The sequence below is a fragment of the Eleginops maclovinus genome, chromosome 2 (genome assembly GCF_036324505.1).
Source record: "Eleginops maclovinus isolate JMC-PN-2008 ecotype Puerto Natales chromosome 2, JC_Emac_rtc_rv5, whole genome shotgun sequence".
In the NCBI taxonomy this organism is placed as follows: Eukaryota; Metazoa; Chordata; class Actinopteri; order Perciformes; family Eleginopidae; genus Eleginops; species Eleginops maclovinus.
In genome coordinates this window covers 22,244,154-22,269,694 of record NC_086350.1, presented here as the reverse complement: position 1 = coordinate 22,269,694, position 25,541 = coordinate 22,244,154, and the positions used below count along the sequence as shown (strand labels likewise).

The 25,541-nt window shown below is 39.7% G+C and overlaps 1 protein-coding gene across 2 annotated transcripts in view; it reads left to right on the top strand.

Moving 5' to 3' along the window:
• Positions 1 to 25,341, top strand: part of gnao1a (guanine nucleotide binding protein (G protein), alpha activating activity polypeptide O, a) — a 91,735-nt gene extending 66,394 nt beyond the window's left edge. The window contains exons 4-8 of one of the 2 annotated variants that reach the window (XM_063896847.1): positions 76 to 236; positions 7,033 to 7,161; positions 8,103 to 8,232; positions 20,829 to 20,982; positions 23,662 to 25,341. In XM_063896847.1, coding sequence (XP_063752917.1) covers positions 76 to 236; positions 7,033 to 7,161; positions 8,103 to 8,232; positions 20,829 to 20,982; positions 23,662 to 23,849 — 762 coding nt within the window. In that variant the 3' untranslated portion in view covers positions 23,850 to 25,341. Of the gene's footprint in view, positions 1 to 75; positions 237 to 7,032; positions 7,162 to 8,102; positions 8,233 to 13,660; positions 13,815 to 15,096; positions 20,256 to 20,828; positions 20,983 to 23,661 lie in introns of those variants that run through there. The other variant, XM_063896844.1, reaches the window with a different exon arrangement.
• Positions 25,342 to 25,541: the final 200 nt, after the last annotated feature.

Genomic DNA, 25,541 nt, shown 5'->3' with positions numbered 1-25,541 from the left:
AAGGAAAAACTTTGCTCCACCTCAGGCCTCTAAGATTGCTAACCTCCTGCACCTCTCCTCTTGTGTTTTCTCCAGGCGGATGCTAAGATGGTGTGTGACGTGGTCAGTCGTATGGAGGACACAGAGCCTTACTCTGCGGAGCTGCTCGGCGCCATGATGCGCTTGTGGTCCGACTCAGGCATCCAGGAGTGTTTCAGCCGTGCCCGCGAGTACCAGCTCAATGACTCAGCGCAGTAGTATGTATTCCACAGAGTTTAACATTACAATGTGTGTGGGTATTGAATCCTGCAGGGACGACAAGTTTTTGTAGGCTAACCTTGAAGTTAGCATTGGCTTGTAAACAAACTCAATTATACCTGTTCAGAAGGATAATCTTAACAAATGAATGCACTTTTTAAGATTTGTCGAGCTTAAATGCAATTGCAAGGAGTTAAAATGTCCTTGTGTTTGACTCATGATGTCGAATGTCCCAGACAACCTCTGTTGTCATTAAGCTACTTGTTAGCAACATCTTCTTTAAGTTGTGTAAAACAATTTAATAGTGTATCTTATGTTATAGAACCAAACGTAAACATTTCTTAAGCTTGTTTCGAAACGTAATAAGCAAAAAATCTTACCACAAAAACATGTTGACATGGAGACAGGTTTCAGGACTAATTTCTGCCACACTCAACTGATCACAAGTGATATCACCCAGCCAAATTAGGCTTGAATATGAAGAGGAGATGTTACAAAGTGACAAATGAAAATGTATTTCATTTTTTAGAAACACATTGATGTTATCATCTTATAATCCGTTTTTACTTAGCTTCATCAAATAAGAATACAGGCAAACTGAGTATGTGCATCCTGGTGTTGTCAGTGGGCATGTGTAGATGTGTGTGTTTATAGTGAGTGATAGGACAGAACAGGGAACTGCGATGGTGTTTGTTTAGCACTCCACTAAGCACTATATCACTGACTCAGCGTGTGTGTGTGTGTGTGTGTGTGTGTGTGTGTGTGTGTGTGTGTGTGTGTGTGTGTGTGTGTGTGTGTGTGTGTGTGTGTGTGTGTGTGTGTGTGTGTGTGTGTGTGTGTGTGTGTGTGTGTGTGTGTGTGTGTGTGTGTGTGTGCAACCTGTTCAGCTGAGACGTGTTTTTTCGAAGCCCGGATCAATACATCAGTCATTACCCATCTCCCCCTCCCCCCCGCCTAATTCAATACACCCACCGAGCATAAAAGATGAAAAAAAAGCACATGCTCCCTAACATATACACACAACTATTTATTTAGAATGTCCTAAATGCGATAATACACTGGTTATTACGACACACAGTCACTCACCATTACAAGTACATGGCCTGATCTATGAGTGCCTGAGTGTGGGTGGAGAGGGAGAGAGAGACAGCTGGAGAAACACAGTGAAGGAGAGAGCGAGGAAAGTGTGGGGGGGGGGGCATTTTCCTCAAGTGCCATGTTTGTGCGTGGAGCCTTTTGTAATTGTCCGCCATACATCCAATGAAATTACACAGTGACAAATAGAAATTGAAGGAGAGTGACAGATGGAGTCGTATATCGTTGTTGCTGTGTGCAGCACACACACTACACATTGTGAATCACTCTTATAGGCAACTGCGGATGTAGTGAATGTAGCTTGTTTATCCAGTGACCATTTAAAATGAATTAATATTCATCCAGGAAAAGCTCTCCTGCATTTGGATTTCTACTTCATCACTGTGTTTAGTAAACAGGTTGTATTTCTTACTTTGAATTTAGAGGCTGCAGTTAGTAAAAGGAAAAAAAACTGAAACCGTCACATTGGATCTGGTAAAAATAAGAGTAAAACACACCGCCGAGTGCACTATTCAGATAGAAATCTACCAGGGAATACAAAGTGTCTTGAAGCAAATTTCGTGCAGACACGGATGTAACTTAAAACAGAGCTGCAGAGAAGTTGAGATAAGGTTCAGAGAGAAAAGACAGGAAGGATGTAGAGCGATCAGTTGAGAAGAATTAAGGCGGGGGAGTCCAAGCTGAAGGTTAAACAAGGAGAAAACACATCAGAATAATTAAATACTACTGACTGAGAGACAATAGAGACCAAAATGATCAGGAAAAAAAGAGCATTCTATTGAGTCAAAAGTGATGAGAAAGCAAGACCAAATGGACCGAAGAAAAAACAGGGTTGCAACACTTAGTGATTACTCACAATGGCAGACATCTTGGAAGTGCAAACATAGTGGTGTCAATTACATTTGGTCACATTTTAACATTGTGTGTGTGTGTGTGTGTGTGTGTGTGTGTGTGTGTGTGTGTGTGTGTGTGTGTGTGTGTGTGTGTGTGTGTGTGTGTGTGTGTGTGTGTGTGTGTGTGTGTGTGTGTGTGTGTGTGTGTGTGTGTGTGTGTGTGTGTGTGTGTGTGTGTGTGTGTGTGTGTGTTAAAATGAAAGCAGAAAGCTCTTTTTTGACAATGCCACCATGCCAGATGAAATGGACAGTTGGTTTATAACAGTGACAGACCGGACTATTAAATCCATGCAGTTCATCAAGCCCACTAATAGCAAGGAAGTCTTGGAATACTTGTTCAGATCTAATTGAAGGTAAATGTAATACAACACTGCATCATTCTACTTTCTTTACTACGGAAATCGATCTGCACCTAGCTTTGCATTTCATATATTGACCATCATTGAACTTCTTATTGGACAATATTGTAAAGCTACTTAAGCCATATTGATTTTGATAAATAAACATATTGCATCCTGCTGGGTGCTGTTTTTTTGTCAATTTCCAGCTTTAAAAAGTACATTTTATCTTCTGTTGACACCATAGGTAACCCATTGTTTAAAGGGTTGCTATGAAAGGCTATAATACAAAATACAGGTTTCAATGGGGTCAGTGTTAAAGGGGCCCTTTTAGGCTTTTGTTTTTTTTTCCTTTCCTGTAGTGTGTTTATATATTTGTGCATGTAAATGGTCTGCAAAGGCTAAAATCCCAGTGTTACCTCCAGAGAGAGTTTCTCTCCCACACATTCCACCCCCCCCCCCCCCCCCACCCCCCCATTGTTCTTTGTTTACTTCCTTAACATCGTCACTATGTAACATCTGTGCTTCTGTTGACTAGCGCTCCAACACATTGTACGTGATAGGCTCAGGGACTGAACATCTCTAAGTGGTTGACCAATCACAACAGAGCTGGCTGGCTAACCAATCAGAGCAGACTGGGCTTGTTCAACATTAAAGTATGTCAGATAAGATACGATAATAATTACTTTATAAATCCCAGACTTGGAAATTGTTGTGTTGCAGTAGAGGCACTAAATACAATCACCTGAGAATGAGCATAGGGCCCCTTCAAACGTAAGAAGTGCTTCCTTGTTTCCTGGTTTATCTTCTTCTTCTCCAGGATAAATAAGGACATTTATTTTCCTTTTATTGATTCCCAGCCCTCAGATATTGTGGCCAGGTTGTATCGTGTTGCATCATGTAGTTTCGGCTTCTATAGAGTTGACGAGTGCTGGCTGTAGATATGTGTCAGCACATAGAGTAGCGGAGACATCTAGCCTTGCCATCTCAATACTGGTTACTTAGCAACAGCTAGTAAGCATTGGACTGCCTCATGTGGACAAAAAAAACATACATGACATGTCACCTACATCTTCTTAATACTACAGCATGGAAAACTTCAGTGTAATAATGTACGTCTCTTTTTGATGGGTTTGATTTCTGTAGTGAACGTAAGACTGAGCTATAATAACATGTCACCTTCTGGCCAGCATACACATCTCTATCTGTAATAGTTTACCCCAAAACACTCAAGCCAATGTTTTATCAACCTTAGTGTCTTAGTTGTTCATTTCTGGACAATGTGATGACTCTTTTTGCACATCACATGTAACACTGCTGCAGGCTAGTGAATATAGAAGAGTGTGTGACAGAGAGAGGGAAGACTCCATTCTCTCCGGTTGTCTCTATGTCAGCGATCATCTATAATACTTGCATCACCAGCAAATTAGAGGAGCACACATTGGAGTCTGGTGTTAATCCATGAAAAGTTATATCAGGTTGAGGAAAGAGACTAATTAAGGGGTGGTCTACTTACTGTACGCCATCTAAAACTACATAAGCACACAAAAGTTATTACCCTGCCCAAGCCTGCTTAATGTAATTTACATTACTGTGGGTGTAGGACCTTCAGGGGATAGCAGCTCTATATGTGGAATATTGTTTGCATGTGTGATAATTTAAGTGCATGTCCAAAACATTATTCTAAAAGGAAACTGCAGCCCGAGGCTAACTGCTTCTGTTCAGAGAGGTGTCAACATCCTATGGACGTAAAGGTTATATATACAATAATGGCAACTGTAAGTGGCCTTTCTTACTCTAAAGTCTAATATTTAACTGCAGCCGGCTAGTTGTCCGACACAAAGCCAAGATTAAATTACTTCTGGCATACATCTTGAGAGGGTATTGAATGTCATTTAACATTGTAGGGCTTAAACTAACAATTATTATCAGTCCCTTAAGCATTTATTCATTAATTGGGGTTATGTGTTTATTCAAATATTGATTATGCTTGGGTTCTTCTCCTTCTAATTATTGTAAGCAGCAGCTGTAAAAGTGTTGTTTTACATCTTATCATATTTGATTTTAAAAGATAATTTGTTAAGACTAAAAACCAACACCAAATCATCCTGTTTTATTGACAGTTACATCATTATTCAAGCAGAGCCAGTCAGCTGATGCTTTACTGTAGTCTACAGCTGTGTATAGGACATGCCGCATGTTGATATTTTCCATTTAAAAGTAAACCCAGGTCAAAAAACACTGCTTCCAGCTTCGTACTTTCTCTTATAGCTTTCCTATATACTTTCTCTCCACCCCACCCACCCCCCACTCTAACACATAATCCTTGCTGTTTAATCAATAATTCTTATCATTGAAGCTGTGTGAGTGTGTGCTGTTGTGTGTGTCAACCACTTATTGTTACCACCAATATCTCCCTCCCTCTCTAGATTTCATCTTCTTCTACCATTCTTTTTAAAAGTAGCACAGCCTTCATTTCAAAGGCCTGGCACACTCTCAATAGTCTTTCAACAAAAACATCTGTTACACTCCTTTAAAATGAGAACCTGTAGCAAACACAGATGTTTCATTCAGTCTGTAGGATACCGTTTGTACGCTTCTACTTCACCTGAAGCACCACAATACTTTTAATAGTCCATATTTTGATGACATGTCGACAGTCCTACGAGTAATGTCTGTTTGGTTGGGAACATACTGTGTATTGCTCGGATCATGCCGAACTCCAGACTTGTTTTCAGATGTGAACTTGACTCTCCGAAGGGAGTATGTAAGGAATAATAACCTCTGAGTTGGGAATCACACAGGCAAAGAACAAAAACAATCCAGGATGTAAAAGTGAATAACAAATAAAGTCACAGATCTTTCTTTAATAACTTCCTTATTCTTTGCTTGATAGTAATACAGAGGGTATCACCCCTCAGCCCAGGAGCTGCCCTGCAAAGGCTATGAGTTAGGCTATGATTATACTTCCACATTAAAAAATCAAGGTCTGCTTCCAGGGATATTCTATTACATAACTGAATAGATCTTGGCAAACCACTTCCCCTTCTCACTTCTTACCCAGTGGCTACTGGTGTTTATTATTATTAAGGTGGAGCAACCATGGAGATGAAGGTATATTTACATTGGCAGCAAAGAATACTTGTACAACTGTTGTGACAGTATTGATATGTAGCTGACCTGTGCCCCCTCATAGAGGGGAAGTTCAGGGGAAAGAAAATGAACACTTCTGCAGTGAGTAGTCACTGTTACTCTTATTGTTGCTGACAGACATCCAATGGGTGGTTCTCACATTCTGTTATGTATTGTTTAAAGGGGCTCTATTATGCATTTTGGGGTTTTCCATTCCTTGTAGTGTCTTATACAGGTTTTGCATTTAAATGGTCTACAAAGGTTAAAATCTCAAATTCCCCGCAGAAACGTAATATAATGACATCACTTTGTAAAGAGCTTCTATTGGCGAGCGCTCCAACACATTGTACTTGATAGGCTAAGGTGTGGGACATCTCTGAGGGGTTTATCACAACAGAGCCGGCCGGCTAACCAATCAGAGCAGACTGGGCTCTGGTTTCAGACAGGGTGAGAATCACAGGCAGTATGAGAATCATAAAGAGCTTTTTGAACACTAAAGCCCTGAAACATCTCACAGTAGAAGCACTCAATACATTAGGGCCCCTTTAATGTTTCAACCATCTGAGCCACAACATTTTACTGTAACGCAAGGTGGATCACAGCAAAAAAAACGCATCCATTTTAGGTACAAACACCCTTAATTGCTGAGGATCAAAGGAAGTGTATCGAGTGCAAGATCTTGAGACATACGAGACGTAATAATTAGTAGCGCGTTATGTGCAAACTGTGCAGTGTATTGGGAAGGTACCGCTGTTACCTGTTACATCAAATGACATGCTGGGAACACTTCTCTCCTGGCTCTTACGACAAGTATTCTGTTGCATGCTACAGTACATTCCAGAGCACATAGAGAGACGAGGGATATATTTATTATTCATTTTCTCATGAACCGCTCATCCGATTGACAAGACCCAAGGAAGTGTTGTGTCAAGTGTGAAGTTGTTTGAGTGGATGAGTGGTTCTCGAAGAAGTGTTAGCAGGGTTGCAAACAGTGAATACAGAAGAACAATCCAAAAAACTATTTTAAATGCTGTTGTGATATTACAAGACAAAAATGTACCTTGTTTGACATCGGCCACATCCTGCAGTGTAAATGTAGCAAATTCAAATGGAAAGCTTACTGTTAATGATGTACTCCAAGGACAAGAAAGGGCTAAAAAGACACAGTCATTCAAACTCTTTAATTGCTGAGTATGTCTCTCACTGGAGCCTCATTTTCACCCCTTCCACATTTGGAGGAATCCAAAGTTTGACAGGCTTATCACTTCTTGTTACGGTTACTAAACTAGAAGTGCCTTTCTGGCAATTAACAATCATGTTTGTCTTTGTGTGTGCAGCTACCTAGACAGCCTAGACCGGATTGGTGCAGCAGACTACCAGCCCACAGAGCAGGACATCTTGAGGACCCGAGTGAAGACCACAGGCATCGTCGAGACACACTTTACCTTCAAAAACCTCCACTTCAGGTCAGTTTGAACATGGATATGGACATTTATCTTACTGTGATCCATACTGCCTTTACTTACTTATCCAGGCTACAGTAGGAGCTCCAGTGTGTAATTAATCAGAGGAAATGCTTTAAACAAGTGCCTATATTTATGTGTGTCATTTTAATGAGATCTGATTCAATTAGAGCACGGCGCTGTGGGAATGGTGACCGAGTCGAGGGGTGTGTTGTGATGGTAGGAGGAGAAAAAAGAGAGAAAGTAATGGCAAGGCGTTTTCTAATTGAATTACCATATACCTGCCCCTTTTCTGCCCATCTGCATACACACACAACAAAGTATCGACAGACATACAGAGGGGAGAAGGTTAACAAACTGTACACACCAATTATGTTTCTGGATCGATGTACCATCTGACATCCACTGTTTCTGTCCCAACCTTTATCATGGACACTGTGTGCACACTCAATTTAAACCAGCAGAGATATATTGTTCCTCCTGGATGATGCTGTTACTCTCGCTTTTGAGTAGGCGTGTGCTGGGTGTGTGTTTTTTTGTTGAGAAGCCTAAATATTTCCAGCTCAATTGTTATTACTGGCAGTCAGGGAGTGTGTGGGAGACAGCAGTGTTTGTGTACTGGGTGTAACCCTTCAACCTACCGACCATTATACCCATCACATGTGGAAATGGCTTCACTTCACTTTAGACTCCCTCCCCGCTGTTAGTGGTTTGTGTAGAGTTCTATAAAAACCACAAAAATACAGCTTATACATGAGAGAGGTCATTCCAGGCTTGTGGAAACATGAATTACTAGATGGAAAAGATTTGTTAGGGTTCAGATACAGGTTAGGAACTTTTACTCGAGTGTGCTTCTTTTGTTGCTTGACAGTTTCAGCTCTGCAGTATTCCTCCGAAGGTCATGATTTGGGTGTGTATTCATTCACGTCTGTCTCTCCAATCAGGCTGTTTGATGTGGGAGGTCAGAGGTCGGAGAGGAAGAAGTGGATCCACTGTTTTGAGGACGTCACAGCTATTATTTTCTGCGTGGCACTCAGCGGATACGACCAGGTGCTGCACGAGGACGAGACCACGGTAAGGACAGATGGTCATGTGTATATTTTCTCTTTCACCCTGTCCCTCTATCCCTGTCCCACTGATACTCTTATTGTCGCTTTGTGGTCCTTTTATAAACATTAGGAAAGACCTGTTCTATTTGTAGAATTGATGTTTAATCTGACATAACATCCACACCCTGTGTAAAAGATTGAAACAGGGAGGGAGACATTGCTGTGGTGCAGCTGCTAAACTAGTCATAGAAAAGTCTAATATTTACATTTAGTTTGCATTTTCCAGAATGTAATAGCAATGATCCATACTCTTATTTAGCATCTATTAAAATGTCTAGTTTTAAATCATCACAGTGATCCTCCGGTATCCCAAACAAACATGTGCATAAATCAACAGAACACCGCTGAAGGACATACTCTAAATACATGTTGGACTTGTTTGTTTAGCAAACATGCAAATCCCATTTTGAGAACAAGGCAAAGCAAATGACCTGTTTTTAATAATGGGAAGTTAAAGTCTGTTCATCTGATATTTGGTTTTATAAGGTTCTGGAAACGGTTACCCTCAATGAGATCATGTTCTCAGCTACAGGCTACCCCCCTGCCATGGAAATACGTTGTTTGTAACCTAAAACAAATGAGCTGATTTGAATGCATGGTGCTCACTGCTATTTATATAACCTGAAGTGTATCCTCGGAGGATTCCAGCACAGGAAATTATGCTCAGGAGCTGCTCTATTTATGCAGATGTCATCAGGCCTCCCTGTGAGCTCGGAGCACCAGGATAATGTGAGATGAAGAGGGGAAATATCCATTCATAAACAGTCTCTAAATGAAGGCTGTGAAAGGTCATGGTGATATCTTAAGTACAGGTTCTATTGGGTTTCATATCAGGAAATTTCTCCGCTCTACAAATCATTAACAGGGAGTATTTTCGGGGAAAATATGAACTAAAGATACCAATGTGTTCCTCTGATAATACTTCAATAGAGTAGTGCAGTAATGACTTGTGAAACCCAAAAATGAGTTTGCAATACCCCACCTTTAGTTCCTTCATCTTTTTTCTGTTTGTGGTTTGACTTCTGAAAATTAGGTTTTTGACAAACACAAGCTTAAGAGATTTTAACCTTATTTTGTACGACTGCCTAAAGTACATCCGCCTTTAGGTTAGTGGAGGTGATGAACACGGCATGAGACCTTGATGTATTTCTTTTATAGCCTTTTCCCCGACTCGGCCTGCAAACTAACTGTAAATAGATGAACACAAAGCAACTTATGTCAAAATAGGTGTAACAAAAAGTTATTAACAAATCACGATTACAAACAAAACAAAAGTCAAGGCCCTGCATAAGCATCCCTCATGTATTCATGTTCAGTCAACAGTAATAGAAGGTCTGTTTTTGAGGTAGTGGTTTGGTCAACATTTAGCTTTTATTATTGAAGAGCAAACAGTAGCGTGGGTGTTTATAATTACCAGGCAAATTACCAAATATTTGTTTTTGGAAGGCGCCCACATCCTCTGTCAGTCACTTTCAGGGCATGTGATACAGACCGTAAAGGTGTTCTACAATCAGACAGGGAAGATTAGAATACCCTTCCCCCATCATGATATAGTAATACATATATTCATTTGGGTAGTTCATTGAAACTAACACACCATGAGTTTAATTATAATGCAAGCTTTCTCACATAAGACTATTCTTGTATTAACGGTACCTAAAGGTTGATTTCTCTACTTAATATGCCAGCCCTCTAAAGTAAGATAATACAAGTCATTTATACTCAGTGTTTCTTAGGAGGTGTGTATTATTATAAAGCCAACTTCAGAGTCATTACTTTACATAAAAACATTGCCTTCTTATGCATGTAACACTGTTTGAGTACACAATGGTGTTTATATAGAAATCATGTGACACAGTTCAGTGTTTTGTGTAAGCCAGGAAACAGGGGCGCTGTGCTAAATGTGTTAAGTGATGCTAGAAAACAATATTACTCCAAAAATGTGAAAATTCGAAAGTCGAATAGACTGTCAGATGGCAGTTGTTTTTTTTTCGGAGCTCTGAATAAGTAGGGGATGGATGTCCGGTGAGTCTGCTGGTGGACGAGGGGCAGGCAGGCAGCAGGATCGCACTGAAACTGTGATTTCTGAATTAGATAGTTTATTTTACTCTCCTTTGTTCTGTAGAAGAGGTAAATAATCCGTTTATTTGTTGTTTGAGGTGCGATATACGACTAAGCAGCTTTAAGACATGAGGAAATTATTACTTGCCGCTTCGCACTAATGCATTAGATGCAAGGCCCTAAATGTGTCCGGAAGTGACGTCAGCACCTTCATACTATATATTTTTTGAAAAACCTCTGGAGTTTCCCTCCTAGAACTGATAGAGGTTATTAAATAATCAAAAATCTCAGTCACCGGAGAATTAGAAAAGCCATAGATGGTGACATTCACATTTATATTTTAGCATCAAGTGAAACAAAGTAATTGTTCATATTGCAGTACTCATCATACAAGGTGAATAACCCTAACTACTGTTCTTTTGTTCCCTCTTTTCCGGTTGACACTGGTTTCAACATTATAATATCCAAAGTATGATCCTGAAAATTCAGATTTGTATATGCCATTTTCATAACTTCCCAGCAGTTTATCATTATAATTACTAATGAATTAATAACTGAAATTAATTTGACATGGACCCTGATTAGCAGCATTAAATAAATGACTCATTTATTATGATTTGCCAAAATGTACACAAGTTAAGTCACTTCTTAGCTCCTTAGGTAATGTACATCAAACTACATGACCTAAGAAGCTAAGAAAGTACATAACGAAGAAAGAACAAACTACTGAAAAGTATTTAGTCTTTAAGGGTTCAAATATAGTTTTTTGAAAGTTATTTTGTTTTAGCATTTCAGATGCTAGTTTAACAGTGTTATCCAATTATGAGTTCATTTGCTTCTTATCTGCTGTAGCTAACCTGGGTTGTTACAATTTGGATGTGTCTTACTGAACAATGCAGGGCTTGTTAAGAGTTCTCAACACCTATCATTACCCCGTCATTTGCGATACCTGTTTGAAATGGTATGGTTTTGTCGGAGCAAAATGGTGACAGAACTGTTTGTCTGTTTGTAAATGTATTTCATTTCAAAGGGGGCAATATGGAGTAGAAGAGCCCCTCACTGGCTCCATGCTACATGTTTACACTTATATCAATGTAAACATCAATGTGCTCTATAGAAATGTACACACACATGCAGTACAACACAAACTGCTGCTGCTTTGTAAATCCCTTCTTTCTGATAAAGAACTGCTTGCATTGTGTGTTCTTCTGCATCTCCTGGTCTAGTTTAAGAAAAGCACACACACACACACACACACACACACACACACACACACACACACACACACAAGATGACATCTTCTCTGGATAAATTCCTGTCCTTCTGCCTCTAAACACTTCTTTTCAGCAGTAGGGGGGGGGTGTGTGTGTGTGTGTGTGTGTGTGTGTGTGTGTGTGTGTGTGTGTGTGTGTGTGTGTGTGTGTGTGTGTGTGTGTGTGTGTGTGTGTGTGTGTGTGTGTGTGTGTGTGTGTGTGTGTGTGTGTGTGTGTGTGTGTGTGTGTGTGTGTGTGTGTGTGTGTGTGTGTGTGTGTGTGTGTGGTAAAGGAAGTAGGACGTGGGTGGGTGAGCGGGCCCCTTGCATTTTCTGTTCCTGCTCTAAGCTCCGTCCTGCAGCATCTCTGGCTCCTTCCACTCCTCCTGTCACTCTCGCCATCGACTGTCCTCTCTAACCAATCAACAGTCAGATCTTCTACAGATGCTCCACCCACAGACAGGTACGAAACCTCCCCATAGGTTAATACACTTACCATGAGTTGGAAGCAGTGCCTCTCTCTGTTTGTGAACTAAGTAATTAAAGTGTGTGTGTGTGTGTCTATCATCTATCTATCTATCTATATATCCATCTATCCATCCATCCATCCATCCATCTATCCATCCATCCATCTATCCATCTATCCATCCATCCATCTATCCATCTATCCATCCATCCATCCTCTTTGTCATTGTGTTGTATGTAAGGCTACATCTAGTTTCCTCTATTCTGATTGTTTGATGGTTTTGCAGGCCACACTGCATCATATCCAGAGAGAAGCTGCTTTCAACTCATTCTTGAAAATAATCAGTCGTATACATTTTCATCACTAAGCACTTTTACATGCAGTATGTATAGGTTTCTTTATTGATTATAATGTTTTAGGGGGGCTGCATGAGCATTAAAAAGGCAAACCAACACTTGTGTGTTTTACTCCTTCCACCGATTAGTTAACAGAGCTTTGGATTTTGGTGATAATTAGTCATGGTACACTGATTTATGAAGCCCTTTAGCTAAAAAGGCACACCACCATGGCTAACAACTCAATTCAGGATAAAAAATCCTATGATATACTTGCATATAAAAAGTGCCTAACGATGAAAATAGTGCAAGCTACTAAATTTGATTTAATCATTAATGGTTTAAGCATATTTCTTTAAGTTTTTATTTGTATTAGTTTCATTTCAGATGCTTATTTAACATTTATATTTGCATCTATGCTTTAAATCTTGTTTTTATACCATTCTTTATATATCCTGTGGAGCATTCATTGTAAACGTTTAGTGTTTCTCACATAAAATGCGTTGTCCAAAGGTAAAACACTCAAAATTAAATGTGAAAAGCTAATTGAAAGGTGCATCACTTCCATCGGCCTGTTTGGTGTTATTTTCATTCATCGGTACGCTGCAGCCTTTATAATTTATTACCTGTAAAAACTTTTGTTGCCTCTGCAGATTACATAAACTTCTGTTCACTGTGAGCAGGTTATGTCCTGAAGCACATGCTGCAGAATGCCTAATGCACTCCGAAAAGAGAGCTTCCTCTATAATGCATTGCAACATTGCCCCTAGTGGTCAGAACTCCACAGGGTAACTTTAAGCTCTCATTGAGTCAGGGTGACAATAGACGGTTAAAGAACGCAGCAGCTTTAAAGATACAAGTGCATGGCTTTTTTTAACACAGCTGAAACACCCAGCTTACTAATAATTGCTATTACTGCTGCTTTGATACACAAACACATACACACACACACACACACACACACACACACACACACACACACACACACACACACACACACACACACACACAAATAAACACTCAACACGCAGCAGGAAATGATGTGTCCATAGACATGAGGAACCCCTCAGTACTTCTGTTCTGCTTTCTAATGTTCCTCTTTGTGTTTTAATGGTGTGTATGCAGTATGGGTTCTTCATCTGTCTGCATGTGTTTTCTGAAAATATTTGCACAAATTCTGTATTCTTGTCTGGTTAGTTCTTTAAGTTTGAATTTGTGATCAATAGTCAACCCAGAAGAGTGTTTTCTAAAGCCCAATTAACCCTTTTCCCTTCTACAGAACCGCATGCACGAATCTCTGAAGCTCTTTGATTCCATCTGCAACAACAAGTGGTTTAACGAAACCTCCATCATCCTTTTCCTCAACAAGAAGGATCTCTTCGAAAGCAAGATCAGCAAGTCACCACTGTCCGTCTGCTTCCCCGAGTACCCTGGTATATATTCATGAACCTTATAGGGATACTCTATAACTAGGTCAAATGCTATACTGTAAAGTGGTTTGGATACGAAGAGGCATTCCAGATTTAGGAAAGACAAACAGTTCTGACTTTAAGTAACAATTAATCAATGTGCAAATATTCACTTTAATGCCTCTTTGTTAAACCCCGGCCTTTATCACAGCAGTTCTCTGCATTTTGAACTCAAAACATTTCTTATCAGCCCAGTGAAAGAATCCATAGAAAAACATAAATAGGTGAATCTGGCAGCAAATACGCAAAAGGGATCAATTATCCGTAAAAAAGGCTAATTTTCTCTGAGAAAACGGACAAAAGGGTTGTGTGAAGAAGAATAAATGAATAGGAGGCACACATAGACGTTATGGGAAACAGAACATTTAAGGAAGCAGAAAAGGGACAATAGGCTCAGACTCTGGAACAAAACAAAGGAGTCAAAAAAGTAACTGAGTGAATATAACCAGGCGTATGACCAGGTTTCCAAAGCAGAAAAGCTTGAATGTGTTAGATGCAGGAGAAAATAAGATGACACGGGGGAAAACAACAGAATGTAAGAGAACCAGAAAGAGTGTGGGGGAAAAAAGGAGAAAATAGACAAAGCAAGACTGTGGGAAAGCAAGAGAGAGCATAGCCAGACTGTGAGAAAGACACCATTAGGATTCCAAACTGGTTTCCTCCTCTTTTTCTTCCCCTCTCTTCATCCTTTTTACATGGCCAGACCTCGTGCCTATCCCGACAGACAAACACAGTTCTGTGACTGGCTGAGAGCCAACGAGATGGTAGTGACATATTGATCAAATTTGTTCCAACAGCTTTACATCAAATAAAAGCTATAGATTCAATCCACAAAACACCAAATGTACCCTGCTGTAAAATGAATCAGTATACAGTATGAATAATGGTTCCACCCTTTTGGCTCCTCATATGTCAGTGTGGCTGTTTAAAGACTATGATACATGGCGATATTCACAAACAGGCAACGTTGCCAACCATACAGATACATGAGGTTTTCTAATCACAATTCTTTTGTCATCTTTCCATTTTGTACAGAAAGTCAATGTTTTATATTCATTAAAGCATCTGCAGTCAGCAGAATGTGTGCTGAGCTAGAAAGTGGAAGGTTATGGTTTGATTAAAAAATACTGCTGATGTGGATAATGTAGGACCGCCCACTGATTTAAAAATACAGATGACAACAGCTTTGGAGCCTTCACCTGACTCCCACTATATGTCATCACTCTCTCTTTGTCTCTCTCTGCAGGTCCAGACACTTACTTGGAGGGAATAGACTACATCATGTGTCAGTACAAGAGCAAGAACAAGTCCCCCAGCAAAGAGGTGTACCCCCATGTGACCTGCGCTACAGACACCAACAACATCCAATTTGTCTTTGATGCCGTCACTGATGTCATCATAGCAATTAACCTGCGGGGGTGTGGCTTGTACTGATGATTCAGTTAGATATCAGCCAATAGATGCAGGATGCCTGTTTATTAGTTTGTACCACATAGGATGGCCCTTATTTGTCATGTCATCATATGATAGCCGGTGTTTTCCCAAAAGGCTGGCTATTGGTCCAAGTTGACTCTTAAATAATGAATTGGTTGATTGGTTGGTTGAGACTTTTTTAAATGTATGTGCCTTTTTTACCTAGAAAAGAACCAACTGCAGTTAATGTGCAACTTCTTGTACAAATTGTTTGCTAGTGCACTGCTTAAACCGTGCAGAACTCCTTTCTTCAGGGATACACTGTTCCCGGCTGAGACTTGCTTACTCAAAGAACTAGATGGATGGCTAGATAACTGCAGCCAACATTACAGGTTGACTTGTGGTGCAAGCAGCTTTTATCATGAGAATCACTCCTCTACTACAATGTATTTCTATACAGTTTCATTTAATTGCCTTTGCATTGGACTTTAGTCACATGGAGGGCAGATATAAAACTCAATATACATGTGTTTTTTAACAATCCTTAATCAGGTCAAGTTGAATTAAATCTCAGTTTATGTTTGAAAGATGATCTTAAGACTATTGTGTGAATGAGATTTAACTGTGGTATGTCCAGTCGACCAAGAAGAAAAAGTAGCTTTTGTGAGAGCCTGCTGCATTATTTGGTATGGATTGTGTTATTTGTTTTGCTCTGATGTCTGTGGTGCAATGACGGTGTCTGACTGTATTTGTTGCACTTGGATGTGCTCTGTTAACTACGGAGCTCCAAAGTAATCAGTATTTAATCAGTCCGACATGATGAATTCAATCATCACAAAGATAGAACAGCAAACATTGTGGAATTATTAGATGAAGTCAAATTGAATTGGTCATGTGAAGTGAATATGAATTTACCAATCAAACGTGTTTTTTGTATATGATAGCCTTTTGCTGAGCCTGCTCACAGGCTTGGACCTGTCACTGAAAGACAAATAGACATTTCCAAAATAAGAATGATGATATAACATGATAACTAATCATTTCAAATTGTTCAATATTTTCTGTATTCTCTCATAGCCGTATGCATTTTATATAATTACAATTAGTAGGTCATTGGTTTAATATTGCCCATTTTGATGCCTTGCTTAGTGCCTCAGCAAGTATGAATGACAGAGTCTCCATCTAGTCCTGTTCTTAGAGAAACATACACAGTCTTTTCGGCATCAATACATCAGCAGCAAAGCCTCACTCAAAACCTGTGGGAGGAGAGGGATTGTCAGAGTAGATCATTTGGAAAATGCTTTATTAATCCAAATATTAAACAAGGCCGTTGTCTGAATATGCCCCCTTTATTTCCAGTTTGTTTTTCTACAATCAAAATCTCATGCCATTATAATAATGTGATAGATGCTTCATATAAATGTAGGCTTTAAGAAATATGAAAACACATTTGGAACAAACAAAAATATATTTGTGTATGTCATGTTGAAAGCTATCCAGCATCAGTCATGGTTTGAGCAATGGTTGCTTCTCATTTTATTGAAAACTACCAAACAGAAGTTCATACAGCAGACCTAAAGGGTGTTTCCATGTCACAAAGGAAAAGTGTCATTAGTGCCTTAGGCTTGAGTACATTTTTGTTTGGTCCCTATAGAAGAATGTAATTGAGATTGTATTATTAGTAGTTATACTCCATTAGGCAGCATCATTTTGTTTCTTAAGCCTCTACCTTCCACGTTGACTAAAATTGTAGCGAGGAAGTTGCTCTTTATTCGTCCGTCCTCTTTCCTCCCAGTGGACGTCACCTAGTCGTATTTAAGAATTGATTTTCCAAAGCTCTCCTGTTATAGCATATGAGGGACTTGTATAAAATCACTCTCAATTAAGTACTACAAGAAGAGGTGTTCTGACTCAACCATTCCCATATAATGCTTCAAAAGAAGCATTGATTTTAAAGGGCCCTGGGGCCACATTCATTGTATGGTGCTGCAGTGCAGTATCACAATTGTCCGTCTCTCTTTTAAGGTGAGCTTTGAGAGAGTGAATGTCGACCTTGTGACTATTGTTTTAACCCCAATTTGTGCTAGATAGCAGTTGTCCCAAAGCTGCTGTATGGTTGAACTGTGATTTAGATAACATTAAAAGTGTTGTGGGGGATCAGTCCAAGTGAGAGTGTTGACATTAAAAGCCAAAGAGATGCATTAAATACCAGGAACATATCATGAGCACCTCCCTCCTCTCTTTATAAGCAACAGTTTATATAACGGAACTGAGCTTGTTTGGTCCTAAGGACTCTGTTGTAGACTGAGCTGAGTGTGTTTATGATTGCTCTCTGCTTCTTCAATTATTTATGAACAGGGCATTTGCTTCATACCACTTTCCCCACTAACCCTAACCCCCCCCACACTCATACAGGAAGGCCATTTCTCCCTCTGCTCGAAAACGCAATTTTAGTTTCTTAAACGTAGATTACATCAGCGACCGTTCTGTGGCAACAATAACAGATCCACATCAAACTGTTGGTCATGCTACCGATTTTATTCAGTTATGGAATGTAGTTACTGTGTGTGTGTGTGTGTGTGTGTGTGTGTGTGTGTGTGTGTGTGTGTGTGTGTGTGTGTGTGTGTGTGTGTGTGTGTGTGTGTGTGTGTGTGTGTGTGTGTGTGTGTGTGTGTGTGTGTGTGTGTGTGTGTGTGTGTGTGTGTGTGTGTGTGTGTGTGTGTGTGTGTGACAACATCAGCCCATGGGAGGTTGTGGTGAGACAGTATCTGTGGATAAATTACCCAGAAGGCACCAGTCTACCCTTTCCACACATAGGCTCTCGACACACGCATATACACTGAAGGCACTAACTCACCCAGGGGACTTCCAAATGCCAAAAAATACCCCCATATCCAACCAGAAAGCCTCAGATGTTTTTTTGGTTCTGATGCCAAACATAAAGCCGGCCACTGCTGCTGCAGGCTTCTTACTTTGTAATCTTCTCTCCTGAAATGTATTATATAATGACAAGGTAAAATTAGCTTTGTGCATTGCCTTTATAAATACAGCTTGAAATATGCATAAAACATCATAATGGTTTGTCCCGAAAATAAGTACAAATAAGATCACATAAAAGCAGTCTATGAATGCACTTCTTAACTTCTCTTTCCTCTAATGGGAATGTCCATACTGTAGAAGACATGCTGAGCATTTCTGCCTCCATTTCAAGGTCGTTTTGGATGCAGTATACTGAAATTACCAAGCAAACTGTTATTGCCATTATTTTAACGTTTGCATTCCGATGGTACCATCGGAATCAGTAGGACCACTAAATCAAATTACACAAGTTATCCATCCTAAATGCCTTGCTACTGTGTTGTATGAATCATTTTGTTGATCAGCTTCCTCACCTAATGCACCGCAGGTTACTGTGGGGGATGCTTTTCTTTTTGTACATTCATGTACCTATTTTTCTGCCTGAAAGCCTAAAGAGCAGCCAGCAGTCGACATGAGCTGTGGAACAATGTGCTGGTGAATTTATTATCCACAGTAAGATGGCAAGCTCCAATTCACATGCAGCTGAAAGGATATGCCTACATTTGTTTTTGCCCTCGGGGTAACAATGGCTGCGTAGTGTTGGAGCTTTGTCTCCTCTAGCTTCTTTCGTGCTGGTGTTAACCTCAGGCAGTGCAGAGCACAGGACGTATCCATGTTTCTGCTCCACTGATTCTTTAGTAGTGAATTAGATGCATGCAAGTGAATTTAAAGGAACATTACTATGTCTTGCATACTTAAATTAATGTCATACCTACTTAAATTGAGCAGCTTTTTGGGTAGTATTTTTGAATTCATATGCTATTTAAGTCACCTAATAAACAATAAGATCTGATTTCTTTTGACAAAATTCACCAGAATTTAACTTAAAATGCCTCAACTACGCCCCTTTGAGATCGTCCACTAATTGTGGCCATTGGAATTACTTACATTTTTCGTAATAAATGCTGGTTTACTGAACCAGATAAAATATACTCACTGGTATTAAAATAAACCACTTAAAATGAGAAAGTTGTAGTCCATCATGTGCCAACCTTAACACCTAATCCTCTCAAATGAATCTCCAACAAGTGAAAAATAATAATAATCAGGGCAAACCAGAGAGGATAGTGGGTAACGTCATTTGTCCCCTTCAATACCGGCCATAAATAATACACTCCTGCAGCGACAGAGAGATCTGTTGGTGATGTGGTCTGAAGTCAGGCTAATCGGTGTACGGGTAACTGTAACGTAACACAATCAGTGGTCTATTCATGTAACAAAGGTCCTTATTTATATGGAGAGCAGGTGGTGGCACAAAAGAAGTGTTAGCACCATGTGCCAATTCAATGCCTCGGCAACATAAACAGTTTCTAAAATCCCCAAAAAGCAGCCAAACCTTCTTGACTGAATTTTGGAGATTGGAATGAGCTCCCTTTTTCCTGTCTTAAGAACTAGAAGTGGGTGTTTGCCTTTTTTGCCTGTAAATGCTTCGCCTGTAAAAGTTGTCGTATATTATGTTTTGTTGCCACTTGATATAATGAGCACTTGTGAGCCTCAACACAGCCAGGGAGATCCTATTCTAGACTGGGAGGGGATTGAGAAAGCTGCAGGGCACGTGGCTGTAATGAACCTGTGTCGAATAAAGGAGGCAGAGTATGAGCTGCTGAAAGTCCTCACATTTAGCTTCCTCTAAACCCTTACTGCTGTTGCTTTTTTAGCCTTCAGCCCTCCAATGTCCACTTTATTTAACCACTCTGTCAATACCAACCAATCTATACTGTACAGGTCATACAGCTAAATCTACAAGCTTGTTTATTGTATGTGTGTGTGTATGTATGTGTGCGGGTGGGGTATCGTATTGAGCACTGTAAGTAAAATATATCTGCTGTATCTCGCTCACTGCTGTGATAATTTATTGAACGTTGTATTTATACATAAGACAAATGACAATAAAGTACCACATAAGTATCTTGATATTGTGTGTGATTATTTTCCTGACCTAATGATTGTGTGTGTGCATGTTTTTCATTTGCTGCTCTTTTGCACTCTCCCAATTGTGTATTATGCTTCAGTGTGATTATTGATTGTAAATGTTGCAAAAGATTAAATGAACACTTTAATACACGAAAACCCTCGCTGTTTCTTGGTGGTGTTAGTGAGACAAATGAATCACCCCATATGTGGTAGCTGTGTCTGTAATGTTGTACTGAATTTAATTAGGGATCCACAAGCACTATACTTTTTCAGAAAATGTTTTATCTTAAATAATATCCCCCCCTTTCCTCTCTCTTTTGCTGAAGTTGTAATTGAGAGAAAGAAAGACGCCATGGTGCTACAATGTTCTCTTCTTTTTTGAGTAAAAGGGGTTTAACAATTTTCTTTCCTACTTTAAGATTGATTATAACTTTAACTTTTCCCTTCTTTCCTCACTCTCTGTCCCTTCCTTGTCATCTTTCTCCTCTCTCCTCCTTCCTCCATGTCATCCTTCTTTTATTTCATTCTCTTCCTTTCTCTCCCCCCCCCTTTTTCTTCTTTCTTCCCCCACAGAATCGCATGCATGAGTCTCTGATGCTGTTCGACTCGATCTGCAACAACAAGTTCTTCATCGACACCTCCATCATCCTCTTCCTCAACAAAAAGGATCTGTTTGCAGAGAAGATCAAGAAGTCTGCACTCAGCATCTGCTTCCCCGAATACACAGGTAGGAAAAAAAAAAAGTTATCCTAAGTGCATAGCTCTCATAACACGTAAGCAGCACTGACACGTGACAGGTGCTTAGAATTGATTTCTTGGAGAAGACAAAAAGCTGCCAACCAGTAAAAATGAATCCAATTATTAAGACTTAAAAGGAGCCTGATTTACCATAAATTGACTAATCAATTTCTAAGGGGATAAAATGAGAAAAGAACCCTGCTTTACCGTTTTAGCTTCACTCACAGTACTGAGGAAAGAGGTTTCTTATCTGCGGACGAGTGCAAAACAACACGACTGTTACAAGTTCGACTAGCGCAGCTTTAACAAAATTGTTTCACAGTTAACACCAATTTCTGTTTAATATTACAGCCCAGCTGCAGTTGTTAGCCTAGCTTAGCATAAAGCCTGGGTACAAGCTAGTCTGGCTTTGTCCAACAATTTCAAAATAAACCTACCAGCATTGCTAAAGTTGAATAATTGACCTTTTATGTTGTTTTTGTTTAATCGAGACAAAAAGTTTCAAGGTCATTTATGAGTTGGAATGTTGTTGGTAGGAGGACTTTTATTTTCTGTGGGCATAGCAAGGCTAGCTTCTCCTCCCTTTCTGTTGTTATTTTATTTACAGTACAAACGTGAAGGGTGTAGGCTATGAATCTTCTCAACTGTGTATTTCCTGACATAAGACATAACTTACAATTTTATGTTTTCAAACAGTTAGAGAAAACATTTAATCCGATTGAAATGAAGGTTATTCAAAGTTACCACCAGAAAAGTCGTAAGGGTGGCCATTTCCGTCGGTTATTTGACGCGGTTAAGCTAAAACCAGGGGGAGCAGCTTGTTGCTATTCTGAATAGTTGTTCTACTTAAAATACCAGCAGGCCGTCAGTGATGCTAAGTTGGTAGCTTAAGGGCTAACCCAGCAGGTGGCAAGCAGGACACAGGAACTTGACTTGGGTCTTGAGGTGCTGCACTAAACTGCACCCACAGCACACTGCTACGTTCACAGCTCTATAATGTTACTGCCTGCTTGCAGAAACCCTAAAATAGGAGGCAAGTGTGTAGAGAGGAACACTAGCTTAAAATAGATGATGTAAAGTATGAATGACTAACAGCAGTTCAATCTGTGAAGTGAAATAGCTTTACAACATTTGGAGATAAGTTTGTTTTTACTGTTCCTGCTTCGAGAACCGATCCGGCCATTAACTGTCACTGAGTTGTAAACCACTTTGAGTTGTAAAAATGTGTCACATTTAATCAAAGCAGCTGTTCACAGCGTTGTGTCAGTGTGAATTATCAGGTGTTAGCCGAAAGCAATGTTTGATGTTGCCTGATGAAAGAACTGTGTGACTTACCAATCTACATGAGCATTGATTTACTGGGGGGGGGGTTTAGGGGCTACAAGCTGAGAAGCTGTGAGGGGGAGAAAAACAGAGCAGATTTTTTCACGTGGAGGTGACAGTCAGATCTAGAATTGGCAGGGAAAAGGAAAGGATTGTGATTCAGAGAGCAGGAGACAGTCACACTTCATCAGCCATGAAGAGAGAAGAAACTGATGGAAAGTGAGAGCTGTCTCCTGCTCTCTTTCCCACACACACAGCTCTCTCAGCTGATCCATTAATGCTTTGTGTGTTTTCCAACTGCCTTGATAATCACAGTCAGTCTATATGACATGTTCCTGCTTTTCCTCTGCCTCATCACATACTCGATTCCTGTGAGAAGCCTCTGAGAGTAGTGTTTTTAACCCACAAGTAAAACACATTTTATTACTACTGCAGCATTTTTCTTACTGGGTTATAAAAAAAAAAGGTAATGGTTAAAATCAATACAGCATTCATTTCCTGACTTGAGACTTGATGCAAATCAATTGACCTCATGCGGAAAACCCCTTCTTTAAACCTCTTTCTTTTTCTCTCGTAACTTACTGTTGCTGCTCCTGCATAACTTGTACTTAGAGCTGGGAAAAAGTCAACAGTTTTAGGATATCAAATGAGTTACTCTACAACGTCCACTGTAGATATCAGATGATGATCTTGGCAGGAGGGTATTTTAAAACCACAGCTTTAGTTTCCTCAACGGCAGAAAGCAGCCAAATATTGAACTGTAACATTGTTCTGATGTTGACATTACTTACGGGGAATTCAAAAGGTAACCACATTGAGACGTCAGGGAAGCAGGAGGTTTTTCCACTGCTTTTTATCTGTGATATGACTCCAGCAATGGCCATGGGGTCTGGAAAAAGCACACAGTTTTAATCTGCAGGCTCTGGTAAGATGCACTGTCGTTGCTAATTGTTAATTGCATTTAGTTGCTGCCATGTGATTGGCTGTTTGGTATTTGTGTTAACGAGCAGTTTTACAGCTGTACATAATAAAGTGGCCAGTGACAATATTTCAGTATGAATAGTATTTAAAGGTGGAAAATAGCTGTGAGAGTTAAGTTGTAGTGTTACTGAGGTTTGGTAAGATTCCCTTGTTTAATGACATAGTCTTCGTTATGCGAACACACAAGCAAGCCTCACTCTTACTCATGCCTAAAACAAACTCATTCTAGAAACCTCACAGGGTAATAATCTAATCAGTGTTGAGGGATTTGACCATACTGTAAAATTGTGGTATTGTGATATAATTCTATTGTCCAAGAATTGTCTTACCTATCATTTTCTCCGTCCCTTTCTCCTCCCTCCAGGACCCAATACCTACGATGACGCAGCAGCTTACATTCAAGCACAGTTCGAGAGCAAGAACCGCTCTCCAAATAAGGAAATCTACTGTCACTTGACCTGCGCCACGGATACAGGAAACATCCAGGTGGTGTTTGACGCCGTGACCGACATCATCATTGCTAACAACCTCCGAGGGTGTGGCTTGTACTGAGCCCGCCCCACACACCCCGTAATGTCCGCCGCCTTTGTCCCCTCTTCTCTCTCGCCCCTCCTGTCCTCCTCCCCCCTCCTCGTTCCTGTTCCTTTGACACTGCTGTGGAAATGGTGATGATGACGATGATGATTCTGCTGATTATTTAAAGAAAAAAGAAAGAAAAATGCAACTAGGTACATATTAATATTGAGGATAATTTAAAAAAAATAGGCATACATATATATAAAAAAGAATATATATATAATGTTTTTAGTTCCTGTCTCTTCTCTTCTCGCTTCAACTTCTCCTCCAGTTTTTTTTTGGGCCCGCTACCAGGCAAATACATTTGTTTTAGTAAAAAAGACGAAACCTTGTGACCTGGAAAACGTCTTGAACAAAGTCATAGAAAGCCTCCGCTCCCTGTCCTGCTCTCTTTTTCTCTTCCGCTGTGTCTTTTGTTTTTAACAAAAACATAACCTGTTCTTTTTTTGGCTGTTTTTTTTTTTAAATTACTACTATGAATCTGTTTTATTTTTGTCGATTGTGTGTATATTTATTACATGACTATCAGTCTGTACACTGATTTTTATTCACATTTTGCCTCACCTTGACACCTTTTATGTGTGTATTATTTGTTTTTCTTGGTATAGTGATTATGTAATAACACTTTTTGCGGAAATGTGTGAAAATGTCACTAAAGATCACCAGGCAGGTCGGCGATAACCTTAAAAAAAACAAAACTTGAGACCTGCTGAAACTGACAACACCAATTTAAGCAAAAGTCTTTTGTTTACATTAGCCTTTTGGAAATTAAAACTTTTTTTTTTAACAAGTTGTATCATTTTATTGCCCCCCAATCCGGTTTTCATTTAACAGGAAGTGAGGCTTCTTGTTTCCCACTACAGGCCTTAGCCATTTGCCAACTGTCAGTTGTGGCCGAGTCTGAGAGCCAATAGGAAATGTGCTAAATGTCCCATCAGTGCCATGTAACACAGGTACTGTTCTGTAGATAGCTATGCTTTTTAGAAGCAGGTACACAACGTTATAACTCTCTTCCACACTGTTATAACCTACTAACATTCTCCATATGAGGAACCTCCCTCCTGGTTTTTGCTTAATTTATTAATAAATGTATTGATTGATCGCCTTTCTTACACATACCACTTTCTCTCTCATTCTCTGCATTTACACACCAGCACCACCATGCATTTACTCTCTCACCTTCATCCATCTCTCTTTCTTTTGCATGGCGCCCTGTCGTCCTGATTTCCTCCCTTCTCTCCCCTCCCTCCCTCCTCTTCTACTCTTCCTCCCAAATCCCTGACACAGATAGCATGAGATACTCAAGCCTTTGTATAAAGAGACCAGTTAATTCATGAAATGACAAAAAAAAAGCTTCACATAGATACTGTTGAGATAATACGTTTAAAAAAAGAAAAAGTTTTAATAAAAATTGCAAAAGATGAATAAAAAAGATGGAAAAAATACACCAAAAAAAATATCAAAAAGATGGATAGCAGCTGCAGAATGAGAGGGAGGGATGGTTCCTGATGGGCGGGGTCTAATAAAAATAAGTTTTGAAAGGTTGTGTCGGAGGATGAAAGAACACATGTAGATTTGAGGATTCTTGCAGTAACACATAGAATTCAAACAGTTAAAAAAGAAAAACAAATCTACACTAAAAATAATTAAACCAACGAGCGTGGGTCT